Below are 23,396 nucleotides of genomic sequence, written 5' to 3'. Positions count from 1 at the left end.
TGATTCCCTTGTCAGCCAATCCCCATGTGTCCAGGCCACTTCCTCGTGAGCTATCACTGAATCAAAGAGCACCTTTTTGAAGTGTACAGAAGAGTCTCTCCCTTCCCCAATATGCCCCATCCCAGCTCACAAGAATTCAGCAATACACATCTATCTGGGGGAGGTTGGAGGGGCAGGGGGGATTCCTTTACTCCTCATGTCATCACCAATCAGGCCTGACCTTCCCAAAGGGGAACCCAGGGTCCTCCATGCAATGTACCATTGCGGGCACACTTGCACTCAGTGTACATACACAGCACACATACTCACCCAGTACTGTCTACTCCATGTATTGTGCCATCACAGGCGCACATACATCCAGCACACACAATCCCAGGGTCCTCCATGTAATGTACCATTGCAGGCACACTTGCGCTCAGTGTACATACAAAGCACACATACTCATCCAATACAGTCACCTCCATGTATTGTGCCATCCCAGGCGCACACACATCCAGCACCCACAATCAGTCTGTGTGCACTGGTCAGTACTGTATCCCTTTGGTATTGTGCCATGGTGTGCTGTTTATAAACAATGCACACTGCCAGCACACACAATCCCCATGCGCGCAAACCACAACACTTCACCCTTCCTGTATTGTACTTCTCACAAGCACACATACACCGAGGACATGCTTTCATTGCGCACCCACTTCAAAGCACTACATCTCTCATTCCTTGCAGTCATACATACACTCAGCACATGCATTAACTGTGCGTGTACTGCACAGCACTGCTCTATCCCTGTACTGTACCCTTCACATGCAAACATGCAGGTAGGGCAGAGTCACCACTCCTGTGTTGTGCAGCACTCTACATCTAACTGATCTAGGCCAAGGGTGAGTTAAGCATGAAATAGTGTAACTTTAAAAAAGGTGAGTGAGCCTATAGGCCCCCACTCCAGTGGGGTAGGAAAAAAAAGGACCTGTTCCCCCCCTACTGATCACTACACGCAGGGCCGGACTGGGAACCAAAACCAGCTCTGGCAAAGTGTTCGGCCGCCCGCCCCCTCCCCCCCCACAAGAGGTTGGGTCACAGCCGAGCTGTTTGCCAGGGCCGGTTTCGGATGTTTTTGTTACAAGGGCTGATATTGCAGCTATGCTTCAAAAGCGGCCCTGTAACAAACACGGCCCCCTAGGGGCCCAAAACCGGGTCCCACCCTGGCGGCCCACCGGGGAAATGCCCGGTGCTAGCTATGGCCCTGACTACATGTATGCTGCCACCACCGCGCTCCTGTTACTGAACTCTGGGTAAAGGCAGTAACACGTATGATCCATGTTCGCCTAAGACAACAAAAATCAGCATTAGGGATCCAGACAACAGTAGAGTTGGCCACCCAGGACATGGATACATGTCTTTTACCATGCAGAGGACTTTTCAATACCAACAATAAGCGACTTCAGAAAACATGGAAAATATCCCATTCTGCATATTCTTGTTATCTTTTAGGACAATCAGGAAAAATGTTTGTTACTTTGTAACTTTGTTTGTTGTTTGTACTTCTGGAGATTCCAATGTTTTCCACATTACTGCCATGTAGGGATGGCTGCAGCTTGTACGAATTGTTTTTCTTTTAAATGAGCTCCAGTTTCCAGATAACTCATAATCCCTCCCAGAAACCCAAAATGCAGCAGAACAAAGATTCCACCTCAAACTGGGTTTTTTACTGGTTAGGGAACGTAAGTGTATTGAAGGAGGACAATAAATGCGTGCTGGTGCATTGTAAAACAAAAAGCATACTCTTGAGTGATGTAAATCATTTGCTTGTGTCTGGGGTGGTGGGAAGGGTATGTGAATCTACAGCAATACAAGCTAAAAACAGATAGGTACAAGGTCAGTAACATTTTCCCATTTGTAGCACGTGTAGCTGTAGATCACAGGCTCTGCATAAACCAAAAAGCTTACGAGAGGATGAGGTAAATGTTTGGAATAACTTTTTAAGAATTGTCTGGCTGACCTGTGCATCTTGACAGGCATTAATATCTACACAGTAATGTTTTGTGAAAATGTGTGTTACAGACTACTTAGCAGCTTTGCAGCTGTCTGCAAATTGTATGTTTCTTGAGAAGCCCATTTCAACTTCCTTCTTGAGAGTGTAATGAGTTCTGAGCACTGAACTAAGAGTATGTTTAGCTTCAGCATAACATAACAGAATTCATTTTACTATCCATCTTGGCAACCTTTACTTGGGAAACGGATTACCCAAGTCAGCCTTTAAGAATGCAGCAGTTCCTTTGTCTTGGGAATGGCTGTGGTGTAGCCAATGTAATACTTTTGAGATCTCTTTACATCTAATGTGTACAATCCTCCTCCTGTCTTCGTTTGCAGTTGTGGAAAGAAAATAGGTAAGTCAGTGGTCTGATTAATGTGGAATGGGATGAGAACCTTTGGCAGGAAACATGTATTTCTTCTCAGGACAAACCAACCCTTTTGAACCTGGATGAAACGCTCTTCAGTTATTAAGCCGTACAATTCACTGACCCGGTTTCATGACGCGACTGCTACTAAAAATGCAACGTTTCAAGAAAGATACGGCATTTGGCAAGAATGTAAGGGCTTAAATGGTGACTCCATAAGTTGTGGGAGGACAAAATTAAAGTCCCAGGTTGGGACCAGAGCTGTCTTTGGAAGAATAACATTTTTAAGGCCCTAGTTGTCAGCCTGGCTGTGGTAATCTGAACAACTCAGCCTCTGTGAATTTTCAGCTCTTTCTGTCCACCTAGCTGAGCAGAGGTCATGTCAAATAATGAGCTGGATAGACTGTATATAATCTAAGGCTGTTTTAAATGTTGTTTGAATGTATGCTAACACTAATGTATAGACATTATCTACCTAGACTGACAACAAAGAATATTCAAACAAGTGAATCTATGAAAGACTTATTGTTGGAGAAAAGTATCTTGTGGCAAGAGTTCCCAATATCCAAGGTTTGAGATGCACATTAAAGCAGTTGAGAAGGACTCAGATGTAGGGGCTTGCAGAAGGTACGCTTTATTACCAGAATGCACTCTGCGCACTGAGGACTTGCATCCTGATAGGGCTGTTGTTGGATTGACGGACGAGGAGGTCCCTGCCTGTGGTGAAAGAGCACACTGGACTGCACTCTACATAGGAGTGCCCAACTACCAGGTGAGTGCAGAAGCCTTGCTGCACGTTGGAAGGTGAGTTGGTGTGAGATACTACTCTTGGACAACCAAGCGGTCAGGAGGTTGCCCAAAAAGTCATTGTTACCACCTCTTGGGGCCCAGGGAAAAGGTTGTTGCTTTTTGCCTCTGTTTGCGAATTAGATTCAAAACTATCCCCTTCCATGCTGCAGGAGAGCATATGTGTGACTTCAAATTGCCTCCAGAAATATTTAGGATTACCTCAGTTCTAACTCATTGCCTGGAGAGTCAAAGAAGCAGGTAGAGGAGGTTGCCCCAAGCCTAGGACTGCTGACAACATAACAATCTGCTAAATGGATCTGGACTCCCCCAGTCTGCTGACTCCAGCGCTTTGTCTTGGCAGAAGAGGTAGACAGTCTGTGCTTCCAGAAGAGAAGGTACCCATGGCCTGAAAAATCCAACTACAACCAGCTGTATGCTCTAGGGCATATTAGATATATTGTGCCTACCTAAATCTCTGACAACTGGGACATATTCTGATAGACCTCTGTGTCTGCTTTGACATGGGGTTTGAGGACTGGATGATGCGCCAGCACCTATGAGAAGTGTTGTGCTTAACAAGGAACTGGGCGGTCACTTTGGTCTTTGTGAAGGCATCTGCAAATAGTACTACTGGAGATATTTCACAACAGGTAAACTGAAACCTCACAAATATGTCTTTATCAGCACCAGAGACTCAAATAGGTGATATGTAAACAGTAAGCCACATTTAACTTTAAAATGTAACAAGGTGAACCATCACCCCTTTGAGGAGTATATTTTATAAGACTGTAAAACCAGCAGCTGTTACATTTGAGGCTTTAAAGTTTCAAACTTGCAAACACAGTGATGGCTGGTGACATTTGAAAGTGGTGAGACATAAAAGTTCGCATGAGTGTTCTGTGGCGAGTGAGCGAGCCTGACTGCAATAAGGGGTTGTGAAACAAGAGTCGGCAAATGGTGCATTTTCAAGCAAATTTGAGAAAGCAAGAAAGTTAAAGCGATTGTGAAAGTGTAGTTACAACATCAATAAAGAGATTTCATATGATAACGACGTAGGTAGCTGCTTATTCAGTATAACCAGAGACGTTCAGCTTAGGCGCCGGTTTCAATGGCGAAGGCTTTGTAGACAGACCATCTTTCGGTTCCAAAGCTTTTTTCGTATCCAATGTACATTGCTTCAGCTCCAAGTTTTTGCCTAGCTTCAGTTGTGTCGGCGCAGAAACAAACTTTAAAGCTTTATATTTTTCTAAACCTTTCCTGGCACAGTGAATTTAAGTTTGTACTCCTGTTGATGAGGACCTCCATAGCCCAAAGGCAGTGGGGCTCCGAAAGCCTGTTGAGGTGTTTTGGTAGGGGTTTGGGCAGTTTTCGCCGAGGTACTCACGTGCCCCTGTATGGAATCGGGCTCGGAGTCTGTGCAGTCCCCACTACTAGCCAGTAGTATCTAAACGTCTGGTGGCACCACCTGCACCTCTGTGTCTTCAGCTTCTTCATCGGGGTCTGGCGACTGGTCGCTGAAGATATCCAGTGCCTCTTCTATACATCGCCGCATAGTTGTGTGGGCATCAATGATGCTCCCTCCGCAGAACGCTAAACATGCCTCACAGGAGGTTTCTTCGTGTTCTGGTGATAAACAGATTGCACACTTCATGCTGATCTTGCCAGGAGTACTTTGCGTGGCAATTAATGCAAAAGCTGAAGGGCTTGGACATAGTCCTGTAGAATGGAGGCGAAGAAATTGTGCTCGGGCGGGCGCTGTGAAGTGATCAATAACTCCAGCTGATGTCATTCGGATGTGAAGTGTACTGGACTGGATTGCAAAGGCCTTGGTGAGGAAAGAAGCTATGTCAACACCCAAACCCGATGGCGGAAAAAACAATCTAACAAAGGAGCCAAGCAACATGCGCAATGCACACCGGAGGAGGAGCCACTATACCTTGTGACTCGAAGACTTCTTCAAAGAAAAACAACTTGTAATCGTTCGAGCCCAACACTAGATGGCAGGATAATGCTAAGCATATGTATCTACGGCCAATACATGCTACAAATATGCAATATCACATTTGGAAGCTCAGTATTAGAATGCATGGGGAAAATAGGCCTACACCAGCATAGTTTGTGCAGCACAAAGTTTACTGAATAGTTTAACAAAAATCCTAAACTTGACTCGCATACGCCTCGTCATATGTGAGTGACGTAACCAGTCTGAAATGTCCCCAATAGATAAACGTATGATCACATTTCAACAACTTTCTCTGTGAATCTGTCCAAGGTTTTTATGAGGATAGATTTCACATTTGTGGGCCAAAATGACCCTTTACGTGGTCAAAATGAACCACTGATATGACATTTTGGAACACACGAAAAAAGCTATTTAGGAAACTTTTAATGAATTTTTTATTGTTTAGATCAGATGAACAAGTTACTTACCTTCGGTAACGATGTATCTTTAAGAAACATTAGTTAGTTAGATTCCTCACCTTAGAATATCCCCAGGCGTCAGGCTGGATCCGGAAAGATTTTTCGTCAGCAATACCCCTTGCGCGTCGCTAGGCGTCGTCTGCGGCTCCGCGTCCGTCGTCGGCGTCGTCTGCCGAAATGACGTCAGAGTACTTAGACGCCGCCCTCGCGCGCGGACGTCAGTTCTTGTACATAGCTTCCTGCGTCAGGAACGCAGAGCCATGCAAGAGACCGACACTGGTGCCAAAAAACTCTAGGGCCCTGAAAAGGATAACCTTAACCCTAGATGTCAGTTCGCAGAATGAGGAGGATGGGTGGATCGGTGAGGAATCTAACTAACTAATGTTTCTTACAGATACATCGTTACCGAAGGTAAGTAACTTGTTCATCTGAAAGAAACACGTTAGTTAGATTCCTCACCTTAGAATAGATACCCCAGCAATACCAACCCCGGTGGTGGGTCTGCGAACCAAGATCACACCAGAAAGTCCTGGAGAACAGAACGGCCAAAGAAGCCGTCTCTCCGGACTTGGCTGTCCAGGCAATAGTGCTTGGCAAACGTGTGCAGTGAAGCCCACGTCGCCGCCTCCCCGGCCCAGGGCAGTAGTAGCCGCTGTGGCCCTGGTGGAATGGGCCCTCAACCCAACAGGAGGGTCCTTTTTTGCCAAGGAGTAACAAAGTTTAATACACAACACAACCCACCGCGAGATGGTCCGTTTGTGTACCGCTTTCTACTTCTTAGCTCCTACGTATCCAACAAAAAGTTGGTCGTCCACCCGGAACGGTTTGGTGCGGTCCAAATAAAAGGACAGTGCCCGTTTTGGGTCCAGACGGTGGAGCCTCTATTCCTCTTTTGAAGGATGCGGATGCAGAAAGAAGGTGGGCAACGAGACAGATTGCCCGAGGTGAAATGGGGTCACCACTTTCGGTAGAAAAGAAGGACGAGGCCGGAGGACAACCTTGTCCGGATGAACAGAAAGAAAGGGAGGCTTAGATGACAGAGCCTGGAGCTCACTCACCCGTCTAGCCGAGGTGATAGCTACCAGGAAAGCAGTTTTCAGGGTCAGAAGACTATTGAGACAATTGTGAAGAGGCTCAAAAGGAGCGCACATCAGAAAGGTCAGAACAAGATTCAAGTCCCACTGGGGCATTACGAAGGGGACAGGAGGGAACATGTGAGTAATTCCTTTGAGAAAACGGGAAACAACTGGGGACTTGAAAAGAGAAGGCTGATCAGGAAGCTGTAAGAAGGCAGAGATTGCAGCAAGATAACCAAAGAAAGAAGAAAGAGTTGAACCTCAGAAAGAGGGGCGGAAAGGGGATCCACAGCCTTTGCTGTGCACCATGCCACAAATTTGTTCCATCGGCAGGCGTATACAGTCTTTGTGGAGGGACGCCTGGCTGCCAGAATGACATCACAGACTTCAGGAGGCAAGTCAAATGGCATCAACTGCCGCCGCTCAATCTTCACGCATGGAGGTGGAGGCTGGACAGGTTCGGGTGGAGGACCGTCCCCTGCTGCTGCGACAGAAGGTCCTCCTGAAGAGGCAGTTGTATCGGAGGATCGATTGACATACTGAGTAGCTCGGGATACCAGAACCTTCGTGCCCAATCCGGAGTCACTAAGATAACTTGGGCCCGGTCGCGCCTGATCTTCTTCAGCACTCTGGGCAGAAGTAGTATAGGCGGAAATGCGTACAACAGACCGCAACTCCACTCGCGACGAAAAGCGTCTTCGAGCGAGTGCTGCCTTGGAAATTCCAACACGTAGAACTGCTGACATTGCGCGTTCTCTTCGGTGGCGAATAGATCTAACCAAGGCTCTCCCCACTGCTGAAAGAGACCTTGCGTCACGTCCGAGTTCAGACGCCATTCGTGATCCATCATGCACCGGCGGCTGAGTTCGTCTGCTCTGGCGTTCAGAGAGCCCGCCAGATGTTGAACCACCAGGGTGATGCCCTGGTGTTCCAGCCAGGTCCAGAGGCGCAGGGTCCACGACCCCACCCCGCCCTGTTTGTTGCAATACCACATGGCGGTGGTGTTGTCCATGAACACCTGCACGACACTTCCCCGGACAGAGGGGAGGAAGGCATTCAGTGCAAGCCGGATCGCTCTCAGCTCCAAAAGGTTGATATGGAGTTGAGTCTCCGCCGGAGACCAGAGTCCTCTGATCTCCGCCTCTCCCATGTGGCCCCCCCATCCCAGGAGGGACGCGTCCGTCACTACTACGTGCTCCGGTTGGGGTAGGGAGAGGCATCTGCCGCTGACCCAATCGCGGTCCCTGAGCCACCACTGCAACTGTTTCGCAGTGCCCTCCGAGATCAAGACATGGTCGGACAGGTTGCCTCGATGCTGGGCCCACTGAAACTTCAGGTCCCACTGCAGAGCCCGCATTCGCCACCTGGCGTAATGCACCAACAGGATGCAGGAGGCCATCAGCCCCAGAAGCCGCAGCACCAACCTGACCGAAACCCAGGATAGAGGCCGAAAGATGGGAATAAGAGCCTGAATATCCCGGACCCGCTGTTCCGGAGGATAAGCCCGGAACTGCGCTGAATCGAGAACCGCTCCGATGAAGAGGAGCTTCTGGGAGGGACTCAGGTGTGACTTCGGCACGTTGATGGAGAACCCCAGCAAATGCAGGAGGTCGGCCGTAGTCTGGAGGTGGGAGACGACTTTCTGGGGCGAGCCCGCCTTCAACAGCCAGTCGTCGAGATAGGGGAAGACTGGAACCCCCGATCTGCGCAGATGAGCTGCGACCACCGCCATCACTTTCGTGAACACCCGAGGGACACTGGTGAGGCCGAAGGGGAGCACGGTGAACTGAAAGTGCGCCTGACCCACCGTGAACCGCAGGTAACGCCGGTGGGCCGGCAGGACGGGGATGTGAAAATAGGCGTCCTGCAAGTCCAAAGCTACCATCCAGTCTCCAGGGTTGAGGGCAGCCAGAACCTGAGCTAAACTTAGCATCTTGAACCGTTCCTACCGGAGGAAGGTGTTGACACTCCTGAGGTCCAAGATAGGGCGTAGGCCCCCTGTGCCCTTCTTGGGAACCAGAAAGTAGCGGGAATCGCAACCACGGCCTACTTCTGGACCAGGAACGCGCTCGACGGCCTCTTTGGCCATGAGGGCCGTAACTTTCTCCCGCAGAAGATTCAAGTGATCCTCTGATATACGGTGGCACTGCGGTGGCATTGCTGGAGGGGTCGTCTCGAAGGGGAGGGAGTAGCCCCTTCAGACGATTTGCAGCACCCACCTGTCCGAAGTGATGGAGCGCCAGTGGAGCAGGTGATGGCGAACTCTGCCACCCACTGGCGTGGAATGGGCCTGAAAGCTCGGACTAGGAAGGCTTAGAGGCGGATGCTGCCGGGGTGAATGTGGACTGACCGGCACGTTGTCCTCTAGAACCGCCACGGCGGAACCCACGTCCGCGACCACGTGCAGGTTGGTTCTGCGGCTGGTGGCTAGGCGGACGTGAGGAGGCACCCCTTCCTTGGCCACGAAAGGGGCAAAAGGCGGAAGTGTGCGGCCGCGGGCCGAGAGACCCAAGGACGTGGCCGTAGCCCGGGAGTCCTTAAAACGAGCCAGCGCACTATCCGCCTTCTCACCAAAAAGGCGAGCGCCATCAAAGGGCATATCCATGAGGGTACTCTGTACATCCCCCGAAAAAGACGTGGACCTCAGCCAGGCGTGGCGCCGGAGCACCACCGTGGTGGAAATCGCCCTACCCAGCGAGTCCGTGGTGTCAAGTCCACACCGTATGGCATGTCGCGCTGCATCTCGCCCGTCAGCAAGTGCCTCCACCGGACACAGTGGCAGCACGTCCTCCACCGTATCCCACAGGGAGTGGGAGAAACGGTCCAAGAGGCAAGCGGTGTTCAAAGACCGCAGGCCCAAACTCAGGGAGGAGAACAGGTTTCTTGCCGAACTGTTCGAGCCTCTTGGATTCCCGATCCGGAGGAGCGGACGGGAAGGAGGATTGGGAAGTGGAGGCCTGGATAACCAGGCTCTCGGGGGTGGGGTGTTGGGACAGGAAACTGGGGTTGCCTGGAGCAGGGAGGTGGCGCCGGGCCACGTTCCGATCCACAGGAGGAACTGTGGAGGGCTTGGACCAAGTGCCCTGCAGAACGTCGACGAGGGCCTCATTGAACTGCAGCAGAGGCTCTGTGGAGCTTGCTGACGGTTGAAGCACCTCTGTGAGGACATTAGTCCTCACGGCCACAGCAGGCAACTCGAGCCCCAGGGCTTTGGCCGCCTTGCGCAGCACCACGGAAAGAGCTGCACCTTTCTCCGAAGCCACAGTCGGAGGAGAGATGAAGCCAGCGTCCGGCGAAGTGTCCAGACCACTGGCATCCCCCAGTTCGTCTGCCCAGTTCTGTGAAAGTTGACCCTGGAGGGCCATAGGGTCCTCAGACCCCTCCCAGTCGCCCCCTGTCATCCGATTCCTGATAAACCGGAGGAACGATCGGAGCCGGACGGTAGATGAAACGTTCATCCATCGGCGTCGGTTGCGGCGCCGGGCGGCGTCGGGTCCGGACAGGGGCTAAACCGGGAAACGGCATCGTCCGGAGACGGCGCCAGAGGTGGAACCGGTGTCGGCAGAGGAGGCCTCGTGAGGTCAACCGGCGCCGACAGAGATCCAGGGCTGCATCTCTCGGGGACCTGTGGCGTCGGGACCGAAGTCGTCGACGGCGCCGGAGCAGCCTGCACGCGAGGTCACCCAGGCGAGCCCACGGGGCCCGAAGGCGCCACGGCAGGCATCAACGACGGAGCCAGGCCCCTCATGGCCGAGAGGAAGGCACTGACCTCCGCCGGAGTCGCGTCAGTCCCAGGGACCAGCGGGTATGGAGACGGACGCGGGGGTGGGACCACCCTGACCCTCGCCCGAGTCGCGCGACAGGCGAGGGGAGTCCGAAGAGCGGTGTCGCCTCTTGGACTTCTTGGATCGCTTCGACTTACCCGAAGACTTCGAGCCCGACGAGCGATGATGATGACTGCGGCTCCGCGACCGGTCCTTGAGCCGAGTGCCGAAGCTCGAGAAGCTTACGGGACTGCTCCCGCCTAGCCTTCGAGGTCAAGGCCTGACAGTCGGGGCACGACTCCGCGTCGTGGTCGGCCCCCAGGCAGTAAAGGCACCGGCGATGGTGATCCGTCACCGACATCAGGCGATGACAGGCGTCACAGGCCTTAAATCCAGGCATCCTACCGGCACCAGAGTCTAGTCGACAAAAGACCAAAAAGAGTCAAAAAGTTTAGTCAAAAATTGACTAAGGGGTAAGCTCTTCCCGAATCAGCGCTGTCTGGCGCGGAAAAAAGAAGAACTGACGTCAGCGTGCGAGGGCGGCGTCTAAGTACTCCGACGCCGTCATTCGGTCGCACGACGCCGACGACGGACGCGGAGCCGCAGACGACGCCTAGCGACGTGCAAGGGGTATTGCTGATGAAAAATCTTTCCGGATCCAGCCTGACGCCTGGGGATATTCTAAGGTGAGGAATCTAACTAACGTGTTTCTTTCAGATGTTCCATATTTTGTGTGAATTTAATAGTAGATTGTTTACCAGACCGCCCGGCCAGGACTGGCAACCTTTGCAAGCTGTAATTAGTAATTTTAGGCCCCAGCTTGAAAAGGATTTTGCATCTAATGCATTCTCATTCTTTAGAGATTGGTGCTCCTGCCTTACTTGTGCTGCCTGCAATATCAGGAAAGTAGATAGCTTGGCTCCTGCTGCTGTTTTATTCAGCATTAAAGGTCTTAGAACAGACTTTTTAACATCTCTGAAAATCGCTCCTATTAATTTTCTGCAAGTTCACTCCCCCAGTGCAGCTCCTCCCCCCAGCTCTCATTATGTTCCTTCATTGGTAAATAAATCCTTTCAGAGACAACTTCCAACCAATGAATTACCGGATATTGGGTGGCTGAGATTTTACTGCAGGCAGATTGTGGAGGCACTGATCACGGGAAAATGTAAGGAGGTAAAACAGAGTTTTGATAGACCCAGAGCCCAGTGATATAAGCAATATCTTCGATTTCAATAAGGAAAATGTTTTCCTAGAGCGGTGTTTTGGGCTCTGTTACGTAACATGAGTGCTATAAGTTATTAAGCAGTATCCGAGTTCTGTTAAATAAAAACATTCACAAGCTTACACTTCTGTCTTTACAACTTACTATGTCAGACATATTGCGGCCTGTGTTTAGTTCAAATAGGGGAATGCATGACCCAAAGTGTTCCAACTGAGGTTGTCGGCTCTGGCATTCAGAGAACCCATAACATGATATGTTACCAGTCAAACATCATGTTGCCATGCCCAAGACCAGCGTTTCAAAGCCTTTTAAAAAGAACCCAACTGCCCCTTGTTCATTGATGTACCACACTGCAGTCGTATTGTCTGTCAAAATCTGAACAGACTGAATGTGAATTGTGGGGAGAAAGGATCCAAGGGCTAGCCGTAATGCGCCGAGCTCTAGAACGTTGATATGAAGAACCTGCTCTTCTTGAGACCAGAGGCTTCGGACCCCTAGATCCTACAAATGAGCAGAGGCATCGACCACTATTGTGGCATAGGGAGGATGGAAAGATAACCCTTCAGATAGATTGTTTTCTGCTCCCCAACAAGTGAGATTCGCAGCAGCCTCTGAAGAGAGGACAATGGTGTCCGAGAGGTTTCCCTCTGCTGGACCCAATGAACACATAGGCACCACTGGGAAGCCCAGGTGTGACAAGGTACATATATGACCAGTATTATACAAGTGGTCAGCAGACCTAGCAGTCTTAAGACCTTCAGGACTGTAATTTAAGCTCTGCCTTAAAACGACGGAACCACAGACTGAATGTCTTGAATCCTCTGAACTAATGTAAAAGCCTGGAGATGTTGTATCCGGTACTGCCCCCATTGAACAGGAGACACTAAGAGGGCCCTGTGTAAGATTAGGGGCTGTTTATAGAGATGCTGTGGACTACAAGTGGCACAGTGAGCTTTCAGTAACCACCAGGATTCCCAACCTTCTGAGATGAGCCGCTACTACCACCTGCACCATTGTAAAGACTTGAGGGGCTGTTGTTAGACCAAACGGAAAAACCACAAATTGATAGTGAGTGGAACTCACAACGAAACGCAAGAATTTCCTGTGAAACTGCAGAATCGGTATGTGGAAGTATGTGTCCTGCAAGTCTAATGACACCATCCAGTCTTGTTCTAGCACCAAAATTATCTGAGTTAGGGACATCCTGAACTTCTCCTTGCGGAGAAACAGGTTCAAGTCCCCAAGGTCTAGGATTCGACAGAGATCGACATCCCTTCTGGGAACCAGAAAACACCCAGAGTAGTAACCCTGCCCAATTCCCTGCTGTGACCCCAGCTCCACTGCTCCTTTCTTTAACAGTAAAGCAACTTCCTGCTAAAAAATTAGTAGATGTTGCTCGAGCTGAAAAGAGCAGGATGGGGGAATGTGAGGAAGAGAGGAAAGGCAGCACATACCCTTTTTCTTCTATCTAGGAACCACTGGGTCGAAGTTATAGCCTTCCAGGCCTGTAGAAAAAGAGAAAGTTTGTCACCCACTGGTCGATCAATGACCAACAAGGCCAGACTAGAAATGCTTTACTGGCTGGGTTGGGGGGTGCGAAAGAGAAGGAAGAGGGGTGTTGGATGTTGAAGGTGTTGTGTCAAACAGCCTCTGGATTTAACATAACCCATTTATTGTTCATAGAGGGGGTTCTGAATTTGTCGTTCCTGAGGCAGAGGGGTTTGTCTCTGACAAAAGCAAAGACTTTTTAGAAGCCTCTTAACATCCAAAAAAGACAGAAATCTTTTTGGGATGTTTAAAGGTCTAAAGCACCAGTATTAGCTCTGCTGGATTTAAATCCAGGGATGTTCACAAGTTGATGAATCTGCCAAGGATACACCCATAAAAGCTTAGGAGAAAGGATGTAAGCTGCCTCACCCATTATGCAAAAAGAAGTTTCCATGACGAAACAGAGGGAATTCTCTAAATGCCTTACTATTGGAGCAAAAAGAACTAATGATGGACAGAATGCAGAACAATGTCATACATTCACCCCAGTACAGAGATCTGGACATTTGTCACCCCGAGTGGGACGGGTATGCCCAGACGTGGGTCCTGTACTCTCCATGCCACTGGAGTCAAGCTATCCTGGCTGATGAGGGCTGAAAGCCCGAAACCGGTCCTAGGATGCTTGTTTCCGGTCCAGGTTGGACCTGGCTTGGCAGTTCAGGCTGTACTGTTCCCATGAGGCACAGGGTCAAGACTGATTTGCACATAGCCAGATCTAAACTGGGGTGGCATGGTGAGCAAAAGAACAATGGATTTATCCCAGATCACTTGACTGGGGGTGAATGTTTTGATTTGAATGTTTGGATTTGTTCTGCATTCCGCCCATCAATTGTGTGTCTTTTGCTGCCTCACCCATTATAACAGGATCCTCAGCTGGGCTGCTGCTAATACTCAGAGATGCCTTTAATGCCCAAACACAAATTTGTCAGTGTTAACACAGATCTCGCTTTCTTCCCTCCCTAAACATAAATACAGACCTTTCCATTAATTTCTCGCAGAAAGACCCATTGTACTGCAATCAGGAGTGTCTAATAATCTCGGAAAAATGTATCTTCTCGCTATCCATGAGATCAATGGCACTGCCTCTTAAGCTACATCGTAGTTCCAGCACACACGACGACCACCACGCCTACCACAACCTCTCCAGACCAGCACCACTGCCTCCTGCTCAACGCATGAGCTCTCTGGAAGCACGCCATCAAGATTTGGGATATCATCACCTCCCTCTCCCCCGACGTCATCTTCCTCACCAAGACCTGGCTCAACCCCGCATTATAGCCTGACATCTCCTCAGTAATGCCCGATGGCTACAAGATTGCACACTGAGACCGCATCAACAAGCACGGAGAGGGTATCACCATCATTCACAAGGAAGCCATCCACTGCACCACCACTGCAGACAACGTCACCCTGATCATGGAGCACCTCAGCTTCCAACTCTGAGCCGACAGCAAAACCACCATCAGAGGCACCCTTGCCTACAGACCTTCAGGACCTCGCCCCAGCTCCTACATCAACATTCCCGAGTTTATCGCTCCGCCCGCCATCTTCCTCAGCGAACTCAATTTTCCCCTTGATGCCCCCAACGACAGCAACACCGCTAACCTCGATAGCATGAGCTACATTGGCCTCACCCAACTGGTCACCAACCCCACTCACATCGCAGGACACACACTCACACACTCTACCTGAACCTCACGGCCAGCGAGAGAATAAAGTTCAGCCGTGTCACCGAGCTCACTTGGACAAACCATGCCATTGTCTACTTTATCATCTTGGGATCCCCCGGCACCACACCTAGGCCGCCCAGCACATCACACCACAACTGGAACAAGATCTCAGAGGCCCAATAGACTGATGCCCTAAACACCTCCAGCCCGCACACCGCAGCCAACCTTGAACAGTTGGTCAAGAACTTCTCTGCCTGGGTCACAGATTGCACCAACAGATTTGCCCACAGCAAACCCACCAAAGTCCAAAAGGTCCGCCAAGCAAGCCAGTCGGTACACAACGGAACTAAGAACCATGAAGCACACCTGCAAACGACTCAAAAGGAAATGGGCACCAGAATGGAGTCCACGAACAGAACAACATTCAAAACTGCCCTCTACCGATAGCACCAACTCCTGAAAAAGACACAAATAAGCGCCCTGGCTGGCCACATCAAAGCAAGCTCCAACCACAGCACGTAACTCTTCAACATCGTCAGAGAGTTCTCCAGCCCCTCAGCCACCGAAAAAGTCATCATCCCTACGCAGGAACTCTGAGACTCCCTGGTGAACTTCTTCCACGACAAGATCTCCAACATCTACAGAAATTACAAACCCCAACCCACCAACATCCTCAGCCATTTCAACCCCACAAATGAGGAACATGACCACCTGCTCAACACCTGGGACCAGCTCACCAAGCAAGTCACCACAGTCATCGTAATCTCCGTCCACTCCGGAGAACCCATGGGCCCCAGCCCCCATCACATCTTCAACCTCGGGAGCAACACTATCAGCAGCGAGCTCACTGCCATCCTTAACGCATCCATCACCATGGCCCCATTCCCCGAAGAAAGGAAACACGCAGAAGTCAAGCCCTTACTCAAGAAACCATCAGCAGACCCCAACTAACTCAAGAACAACACCCCATCTCTCCTCCACTTTTTCCCCAAAGTCCTCGAGAAGGGCATCAAATACCAACTCACAGAAGAGCTGGAGAACAACAATCTTCTGAACACTTCCCAATCCGGATTATACACCAACTACAACACCGAAACCGCCCTGATTGCAGTCACAGATGACATCCGATCCCTCCTCAACCAAGGAAAGAAGGCTGCCTTGATCCTCTTCGATCTCTCAGCATCATTCGACACAGTATCATACCACACCCTGATCAAAAGGCTTCACAACCTTGGAATCAAAGGAGACGCCCTCAAGTGGCTTACCTCATTCCTCATAGGTAGAACTAGAGAATCCGCCTCCTGCCCTTTACCTCGGAAACCAAGAACACCATCTGTGGCATCCCTCAAGGTTTGTTCCTCATCCCTACCCTGTTCAACACCTAGATGACTTCCTTGGCCAACGTTGTAAGATTGAATAGACTGAGTGAGGGGACAGGTGCAGGCGAGTATCCCTGAAGACGCTCCAACGTCCTATGACAGAAGGCGGACTGGGTGTACCGAATTTTAAGCTCTATATGTTAGCAGCCCAGCTGCAAGGGTTAGCACAGTGGTTAGAAGAGGTAAATGTGGAGGGGGATGTCTGTCGGAACCTGGCATTGGCCCCGACTTACTCCTTGCCAAATTATTGGACTCATCTATTACTGTTCCGTACCGCTCACTGCTACAATCCACAGCCTTACAGAAATGGAAAAGATGTCTGTCTAAAGTGCAGCATTCCAGAAGATATTCCACGCTACTGCCGCTGGTGGGCCTCCCGCACGGGGTGCCCAAGAAGACTTTCTTGCCTGAGCAGCTGGCGCCCTGGACAGCAGTGGGATTGGGGAACGTAGAGGACAGTTTTTCTGGCGGCGTGCTGGTCCTTTTCCGGGACCTAGCAGAGGATAGTGGCCTCCACCGGGGGCAGTTCCTGCAATATGAAGCACTGACACGAGCCTTTGGGCAGTTGTGGGGAAAGGGAAGGGAGGAACCTGGGACTCACCCAGTATTACATGCACTACCTACGCTTGGCTCTGCGTGGCACCAGGTGAAGTGGTTCTACGCTGCCCTACTAGCGGCATCGCTCGACCCTCTGACTGCGGGAAAAGTGGGAGATGGTTGTAGATGGGGACATAGCAGATGTAGAATGGGGGGAAAATACAGCAATATCCAAAGAGGATATCCCGGAACACCTGTCTGAAATACACACAATTCAATTTTATACACATGACCTACATGACACCCCACCGCCTTCACATTACATACGGAGGGGAGATACGTAAGTGCCCAAGGTTTGCCCACCTGGACGCAGATTTTCTTCATATGACATGGGAATGCCAGTGGATGCGAGAGTTTTGGAGAGCAGTCCTAGCGAAAATTAAGGATGCTTTGGGGAGGGAGCAGGTGCTCACAGTATGGATATGCCTGCTCGGACTTTTCCCCGACCACACCAGTGTAAGGTAGGGAATGGATTGATAGATTTGGCTTTGGGGCTGGCCAGGTAGGAAACTGCGCTAGAGTGGAAGTCGGCTGAGGGACGTCAGGTGGCAGGGTGGAATAGGGATGTGATTAATTGGGCTGGAGCTGAGGGGAGAGTGTTACAGTGGGAGGAAGCCAAGGTTATGCAGCAATGCCCTATAGCAAAACTTTGGAAGGAGGCGCTGGCAATGTGGGAGACACCCGCACAAACTAGCGGGGAGGAAGAAGAGAACGAAAAGGGGTAGGGGCAACAAGACGCATAGGGTTGCAATACCAAAGTCCCAGTAATGAGATATTAGGGTTGAACTAAATTTTGAAATGAACAATTAGCAGAGAGAAGTTGGAAAACCACAGGATACCAGAGTGGACCGGGTGGCCTCAGTAGCTCACGTGGACACACACAATGAGGCACAGAAATCAAAGTACCCCGAGTCAGTCACATAGCTACAAATAGTACACAAAAGAAAGTTTTAGTTAATGTTTGCAGTTACTGTTTTGTGTGTGTATATATATCTATATATATATATCTATATATATATATATATATATCTATATCTATATATATATATATATATGAACAAGGCTCGGATGAGCCGAAACGTTATGGCGACTTGCTAGGAATAAACTGATTTGCACTATCTTCTGGTCCGTGTCCGTTGATCATGAGGCGAAGGCGAATAACTTTCTGTCCTATAAACTACGCCACGTCCTACTGGTATGGACTGATACCTATCTAACACTGTCTAGAGAGAAAGTGACTCGCATTGCGGAGCGGTCAGAAAAACTATTAGGAATAGACTATATACATAAGAAATGTGATACGATGAATGTATATATTAGTAAAGAAGTTGGACAACTACCATGTGAATTCCTAATAATATAAGGTGCCGCAGTTCCATACAAGAAGCAATAACAATGACTATAATTGTAACTGTAATATTGAATACACATGTATGTGATATTTACTCCTGCTTATTATAAAATGCAAATTAAAATATGCTTACAAAAAAAAAGGATTGCATGGACTGACCTGGCTTGACAGTTCGGGCTGTACTGTTCCCATGAAATACAGGGTCAAGACTGATTTGCACATGGCTGGGTCTAAACTGGGTTGACATGGTGAGCAAAAGAACGATGGATTTAACCCAGATCTTATGACTGGGGGAGAATGTTTGATTTGCTCTGCAATCTGTCCATCATCTGTGTGTCTTCTGACCATCATATCCTACACTGACAATACCCAGCTCATCCTCTACCTATCAGAAGACACCTCCGCCATTCTGACCAACTTCCACAGGTGCGCTGGGTATGCCCGGACATGGGTTCCGGGCTCACTGTGTCACTGGATTGAAGCTAGCCTGGCTGATGAGGGGTGATGCCCCGAAACCGGCCCCAGGATGCTTGTTTCCGGTCCAGGGAGGACCTGGCTTGGCAATTCGGGCTGGACTGTTCCAATGAGGTACGGGGTTTAGACTGGTTTGCATATGGGTGGGTCTAAACTGGGGGGGGCATGGTGAGCAAAAGAACAATGGATATAACCCAGATCTATTGACTGGGGAGAATGTTTGATTTGCTCTGCAATCTGTCCATCATCTGTGTGTCTTCTGAGCATCACATCCTACACTGACGATACCCAGCTCATCCTCTACCTATCAGAAGACTCCTCCGCCACGCTGACCAACTTCCACAGGTGCATGACGAATATCATCAACTGGATGAGAGACAACTGCCTACAACTCAACATAGACAAGGCAGAAGTGCTGATCTTCAGTAACACCACCTTCCCATGGAATGACACCTGGTGGGCCCCCAAACTAGAACCCCTCTGACTGACCACGCCCACAACCTTGGCATCATCCTGGACAGTATGCTCACTATGAAAAGACAGATTAACGCAGTCTCATCCGCCTGCTTCCTCACCCTTCCCTGCTCCTCAAGAATGTCAAGTGGCTCCCCATCGACACCAGACGCACCGTCACACGAACCCTTGCCACCAGCCGACTGGACTATGGCAACACACTATGCAGGAATCACCTCGCACCTCCCCAAGAGACTGCAAACAATACATAACGCAACAGCCAGGCCATCCTTCATCCTAGACCTCGCCAAGTGGATCCACATCACCCCCCACATCACGAAGCTCCACTGGCTCCCCATTCAGAATAGATGCCAGTTCAAGATGTTGATCCACATCTTCAAAGCCCTCCACAACTAGGGATCAGCGTACATCAACCACCGACTGAACTTCCACCTTCCCAACAGACACCTGCGCTCTGCCTCCCTCTGCCTCTGCCTCACCCACACCCACACCCACACATTTACCACAGCATCAGTGGAGGACAGTACTTCTCCTACCTTGCTGGGAAGTCCTGGAAAGACCTACCACTTAATCTATGCAGCTCATCATCTTTACTGGAATTCAGAAAAGGACTCAAGACCTGGTTGTTTAACTAAGCCCCCTGCAGCAGTACCCTCAGCGCCAGGATACACTCATGTGTGATTAGACGTGCTATATACGTGCTGATTGACTGAAATGGTTTGCACACCTGTTGAGGTGAGTGAGGATGTCACTAAGAGCTCAACTTACTTTTTTTTTGTTGATGGATCCTTCTACCTGCATGGTGAAACATAGATGCACAAATCTGCAGCACTGGCAGTCCATAGAGGTTTCATGAAGGACTAGAAGATACTGAGGAACCGGGAGATTTGGTACACAGGAGCTACTGAGCGAGAGGATACATCGACGATTGAGGCAAATATTGGATGTTTTCTTCTGGTAAACATCTTCTGATCGCACTCCAAGGTAGTATAAACAGTAATTAAGAATAACATGTAGGAATCTTAGTCATTTTAAGCACTTTTGATTAGGCATCTCTCATTCCAGCAAAAATGTGAATCTCCTTAAGCACTTCAGGAACCTACGAACTACCAATATTAATTAGGCATGCAGTACAATGTAGCAGAAATGCACAAGGGAAAATAAGTAATCCATATTTGTAAAGCGCAAACATATCACCCCTTAAGGTTACAAGACGCTGGGGGCTGTCGTGGAGATTAAGGGAGCTATTGCCCAGAGTCACATGATGCTGAGCTGGCACCAGGGATCGAACATTGATCCCCATGCTTCGGAGTCAGATGATCTGGCTGCTGCGCCACATCTCTCCCCCATTTGAAAGTATAGACAGGAGCTTTTTTTGCAGACAACCAAAGTAGAAAGAAAGTAAAGATCAACTAAAAAAAATCCTGAAAAAGCTAACAAGAGAAAAAATGAACTAAGAGTTCTTTTCCAGGTGGTCATGCCTCGGATGTAAGACGGTATTCCGCATGATGACGGGCTAAACCTAGAAACACGCGTCTAGAGATAACAGCACTACCTGCACCGACTTTGGTGAAAGATTACAGCAACTTTGAAATTAAGCGTACTGCATTTACCAGGATGCTATGGGGTAAACTGTGCTGGGATGAGAGGCAATGTGCTCCCTCCCCCCATGTTTAAAAGGCTCCCTTGAGCTGACGAGCTCTCCTGGGATGCACCTGTGTGCCTGTGGAGAGGTACTGTGACCTGTGAAGACTTGGGCACCATTTCAGCAACCCCTGATGACTTTTCTCTGCTTTTTATTAACTTTTGCTCTCTACTGCTGACGGGCTAAACCCAGAAACACGTGTCTAGAGATAACAGCACTACCTGCACTAACTTTGGTGAAAGACTACAGCAACTTTGAAAGTAAGCGTACTGCATTTACCAGGATGAAATGGGGTGAACTGTCCTGGGATGAGAGGCAATGTGCTCCATCCCACCCGGTATTCCGCATGTGTTTAGGATGCATGCGTTCTTAACGCCGTCTTTTGTACAAATGCGTCTTTAGGATGCATTTGTTCAGCATGCAAGTCGTTTTAACGACTTGCCTTAGGGGGGTGCTGGATGTTGAAATAGTTTAATTCAATTCAATTAAAAAATCTTTATTCGGATACAAATATATCCATAAACGCACAGGTCAAATAGCAACATGATGGTACACAAGTCAATATGAAAAATAAAATCAATTAAAATAGAACATCATATGAAAACAATTTCCAATTAGGGCCTTTTAGTTTATACATGATCTGTATCATAAAATTGAAGAAAAAAATAATTAACAATGGTCATGGTTACAATAAGTTATAAAATCGCTAAAAAGTCTTCAGAGAGTGCACAGTGCTACAAACATGTACTACAGCTTTCATGAGTTTATAATTTACTATTCCAACTCCAGTCTGCGTAGTGGACTTTAAATCCAACACCATTCCACCCCCCGAAAAACAAGTCGTTGTTACAACTTGCGTGCTGAACAAATGCGTGCTAAAGATGCATTTGCTCTATTGCTGGAGCTGTACTGGCACATTGTGAATCCTGGCTTCGTCCGAAGGAACGTTTCCCTCATGTCTCTGAATGGTCACACTCTTGTACACTGGGGAGAAAGAACAGGAATCTAGACAAAAAAATTCTACAAGGGACACATGTAAGATAAACTGTGATTGTATTTTCATGCCCATAAGTCACAATTCCCTATCCCTACAGGAATGTAAGCACTTCACCAAGGTTGAATACATACAATGAATTCGGCCTGTAATATTTGTCCCAAATGTTTGAACACAAGCCCATTTCTGGAAGTACTTTTTGAAATATCAAATATTTTAAAGAGGTCATAAACTACTTACTGCCTTCAGTTCCATATTTCGTCCCATACGAAACTCAATGGTTTTCCCCATAATGAACACACCTTCATTTCCGCGTACGATGGCATGCCCATCAACTTTTATATTTAGGTCACTGGTAGCGTTACTGGTGATCTAGAAATACAGAAATATACATAAGGCAGACAATTTCTGGCAAACTCCCTACTTCTCCAAAGCTTCCAGATGCACTATTACATTGACTCACAACAGAATAATATTGTCCTTTGACACATCACAAGAATGAAAGTGACACTCTTTCTGTGTCAAGGCTACTTGACTGTATATGAATGAAATAATGAATGCTGTGTACCAAAAGAAAACATTCACACGTTTGTTAATCTACTAGCCAAAGTAGTGATTTCAAGTAGGCATATCCCTCTCTTCACATTTAACAGAGTATGCACAAAGCTGCTTTCAAGTGCTAGATGTGAAAAAATATAGCAAAGCTCAGTTTGTTTTCCTCCTACTCTTTGTGACAAAAGGTTTGGGACAGCTAAGCTGCCTTTTTGTTAGGTTTCGCTTGCGCTGTGCTTGTGAGATCTATTGTTTTTAATATAAATCTTAAAGGGGCTTACATCCCGCCCCCTCGCATTCCTGGACCCTCATTGGTTCCTGCGCTTGCTACTTGATTTTCTCCATTCTTATTGGCTGCAGCATATTTTCCTGCATTTACCAATGCTTGTTCCTCATCTTCTTCTTTTATCAGTTTCCCGTAGTCAAAATACTGTTAACATCTGCTTTGGTGGAACAATTTTTTCCTAAAGTTTAGCCGCTTTTTCAACTTGTAGCAGATTTATATAGCACAACTTATCAGCCGGAGAGATGAAGTGATTTGCCCAGAATCACAGATGTTGCGCCTCCAAGACTCGAACCAGGATACCCAGCTGCCAAGTCAGCAGCTCTGGCCGCTGCGTCACATTCTCTCTACTCCTGTGATACTTGTCAGGGAGCTCATTCCTTCCTTCCTTCATCCTGGACAGTGATTGATTAAAAACAGCTTATATATTCACCACACAGGTGAAATCAATGCGTCATTACCCAAGACCTGCTCTGAACTGCTACACTGCAGCCTTTTTTATCACCCGGCACCGCCCTTATCCCAGCAAGAACCAGGTGGCAACAGCAGGGCCTGCCCGGGGCACTACTACCCGTCAACGCCCAGCACAAATTTTACTGCCAGGTCCGTTAAGCCCACAATGAACGGTGTAAAATTCGGGCACACACACTGGCTCGGTCAGTGTTTACATACGAACAAGGCAGACGAGGACTCCATAGCCAATGGGCAAATCGAAGTTCTGTGAAGCACATTAGGATTGCCCGAGGTACCAACAATGCTCC

At 48.8% G+C, this 23,396-nt stretch overlaps 1 protein-coding gene across 2 annotated transcripts in view; it reads right to left on the bottom strand.

Annotated features, from left to right (window-relative positions):
* SGCB (sarcoglycan beta) overlaps nucleotides 1–23,396 on the bottom strand; it is a 290,526-nt gene that overhangs the window by 22,625 nt on the left and 244,505 nt on the right. For both annotated transcript variants that reach the window (XM_085642109.1, XM_085642108.1), the window contains one exon: nucleotides 22,041–22,172. In XM_085642109.1, the coding sequence (XP_085498235.1) occupies nucleotides 22,041–22,172 (132 nt within the window). The remainder of the gene's footprint in view (nucleotides 1–22,040; nucleotides 22,173–23,396) is intronic.

The sequence above is a fragment of the Triturus cristatus genome, chromosome 2_2, assembly GCF_964204655.1.
Source record: "Triturus cristatus chromosome 2_2, aTriCri1.1, whole genome shotgun sequence".
Classification (NCBI taxonomy): domain Eukaryota; kingdom Metazoa; phylum Chordata; class Amphibia; order Caudata; family Salamandridae; genus Triturus; species Triturus cristatus.
This window is presented reverse-complemented; position numbering and strand designations above follow the sequence as displayed.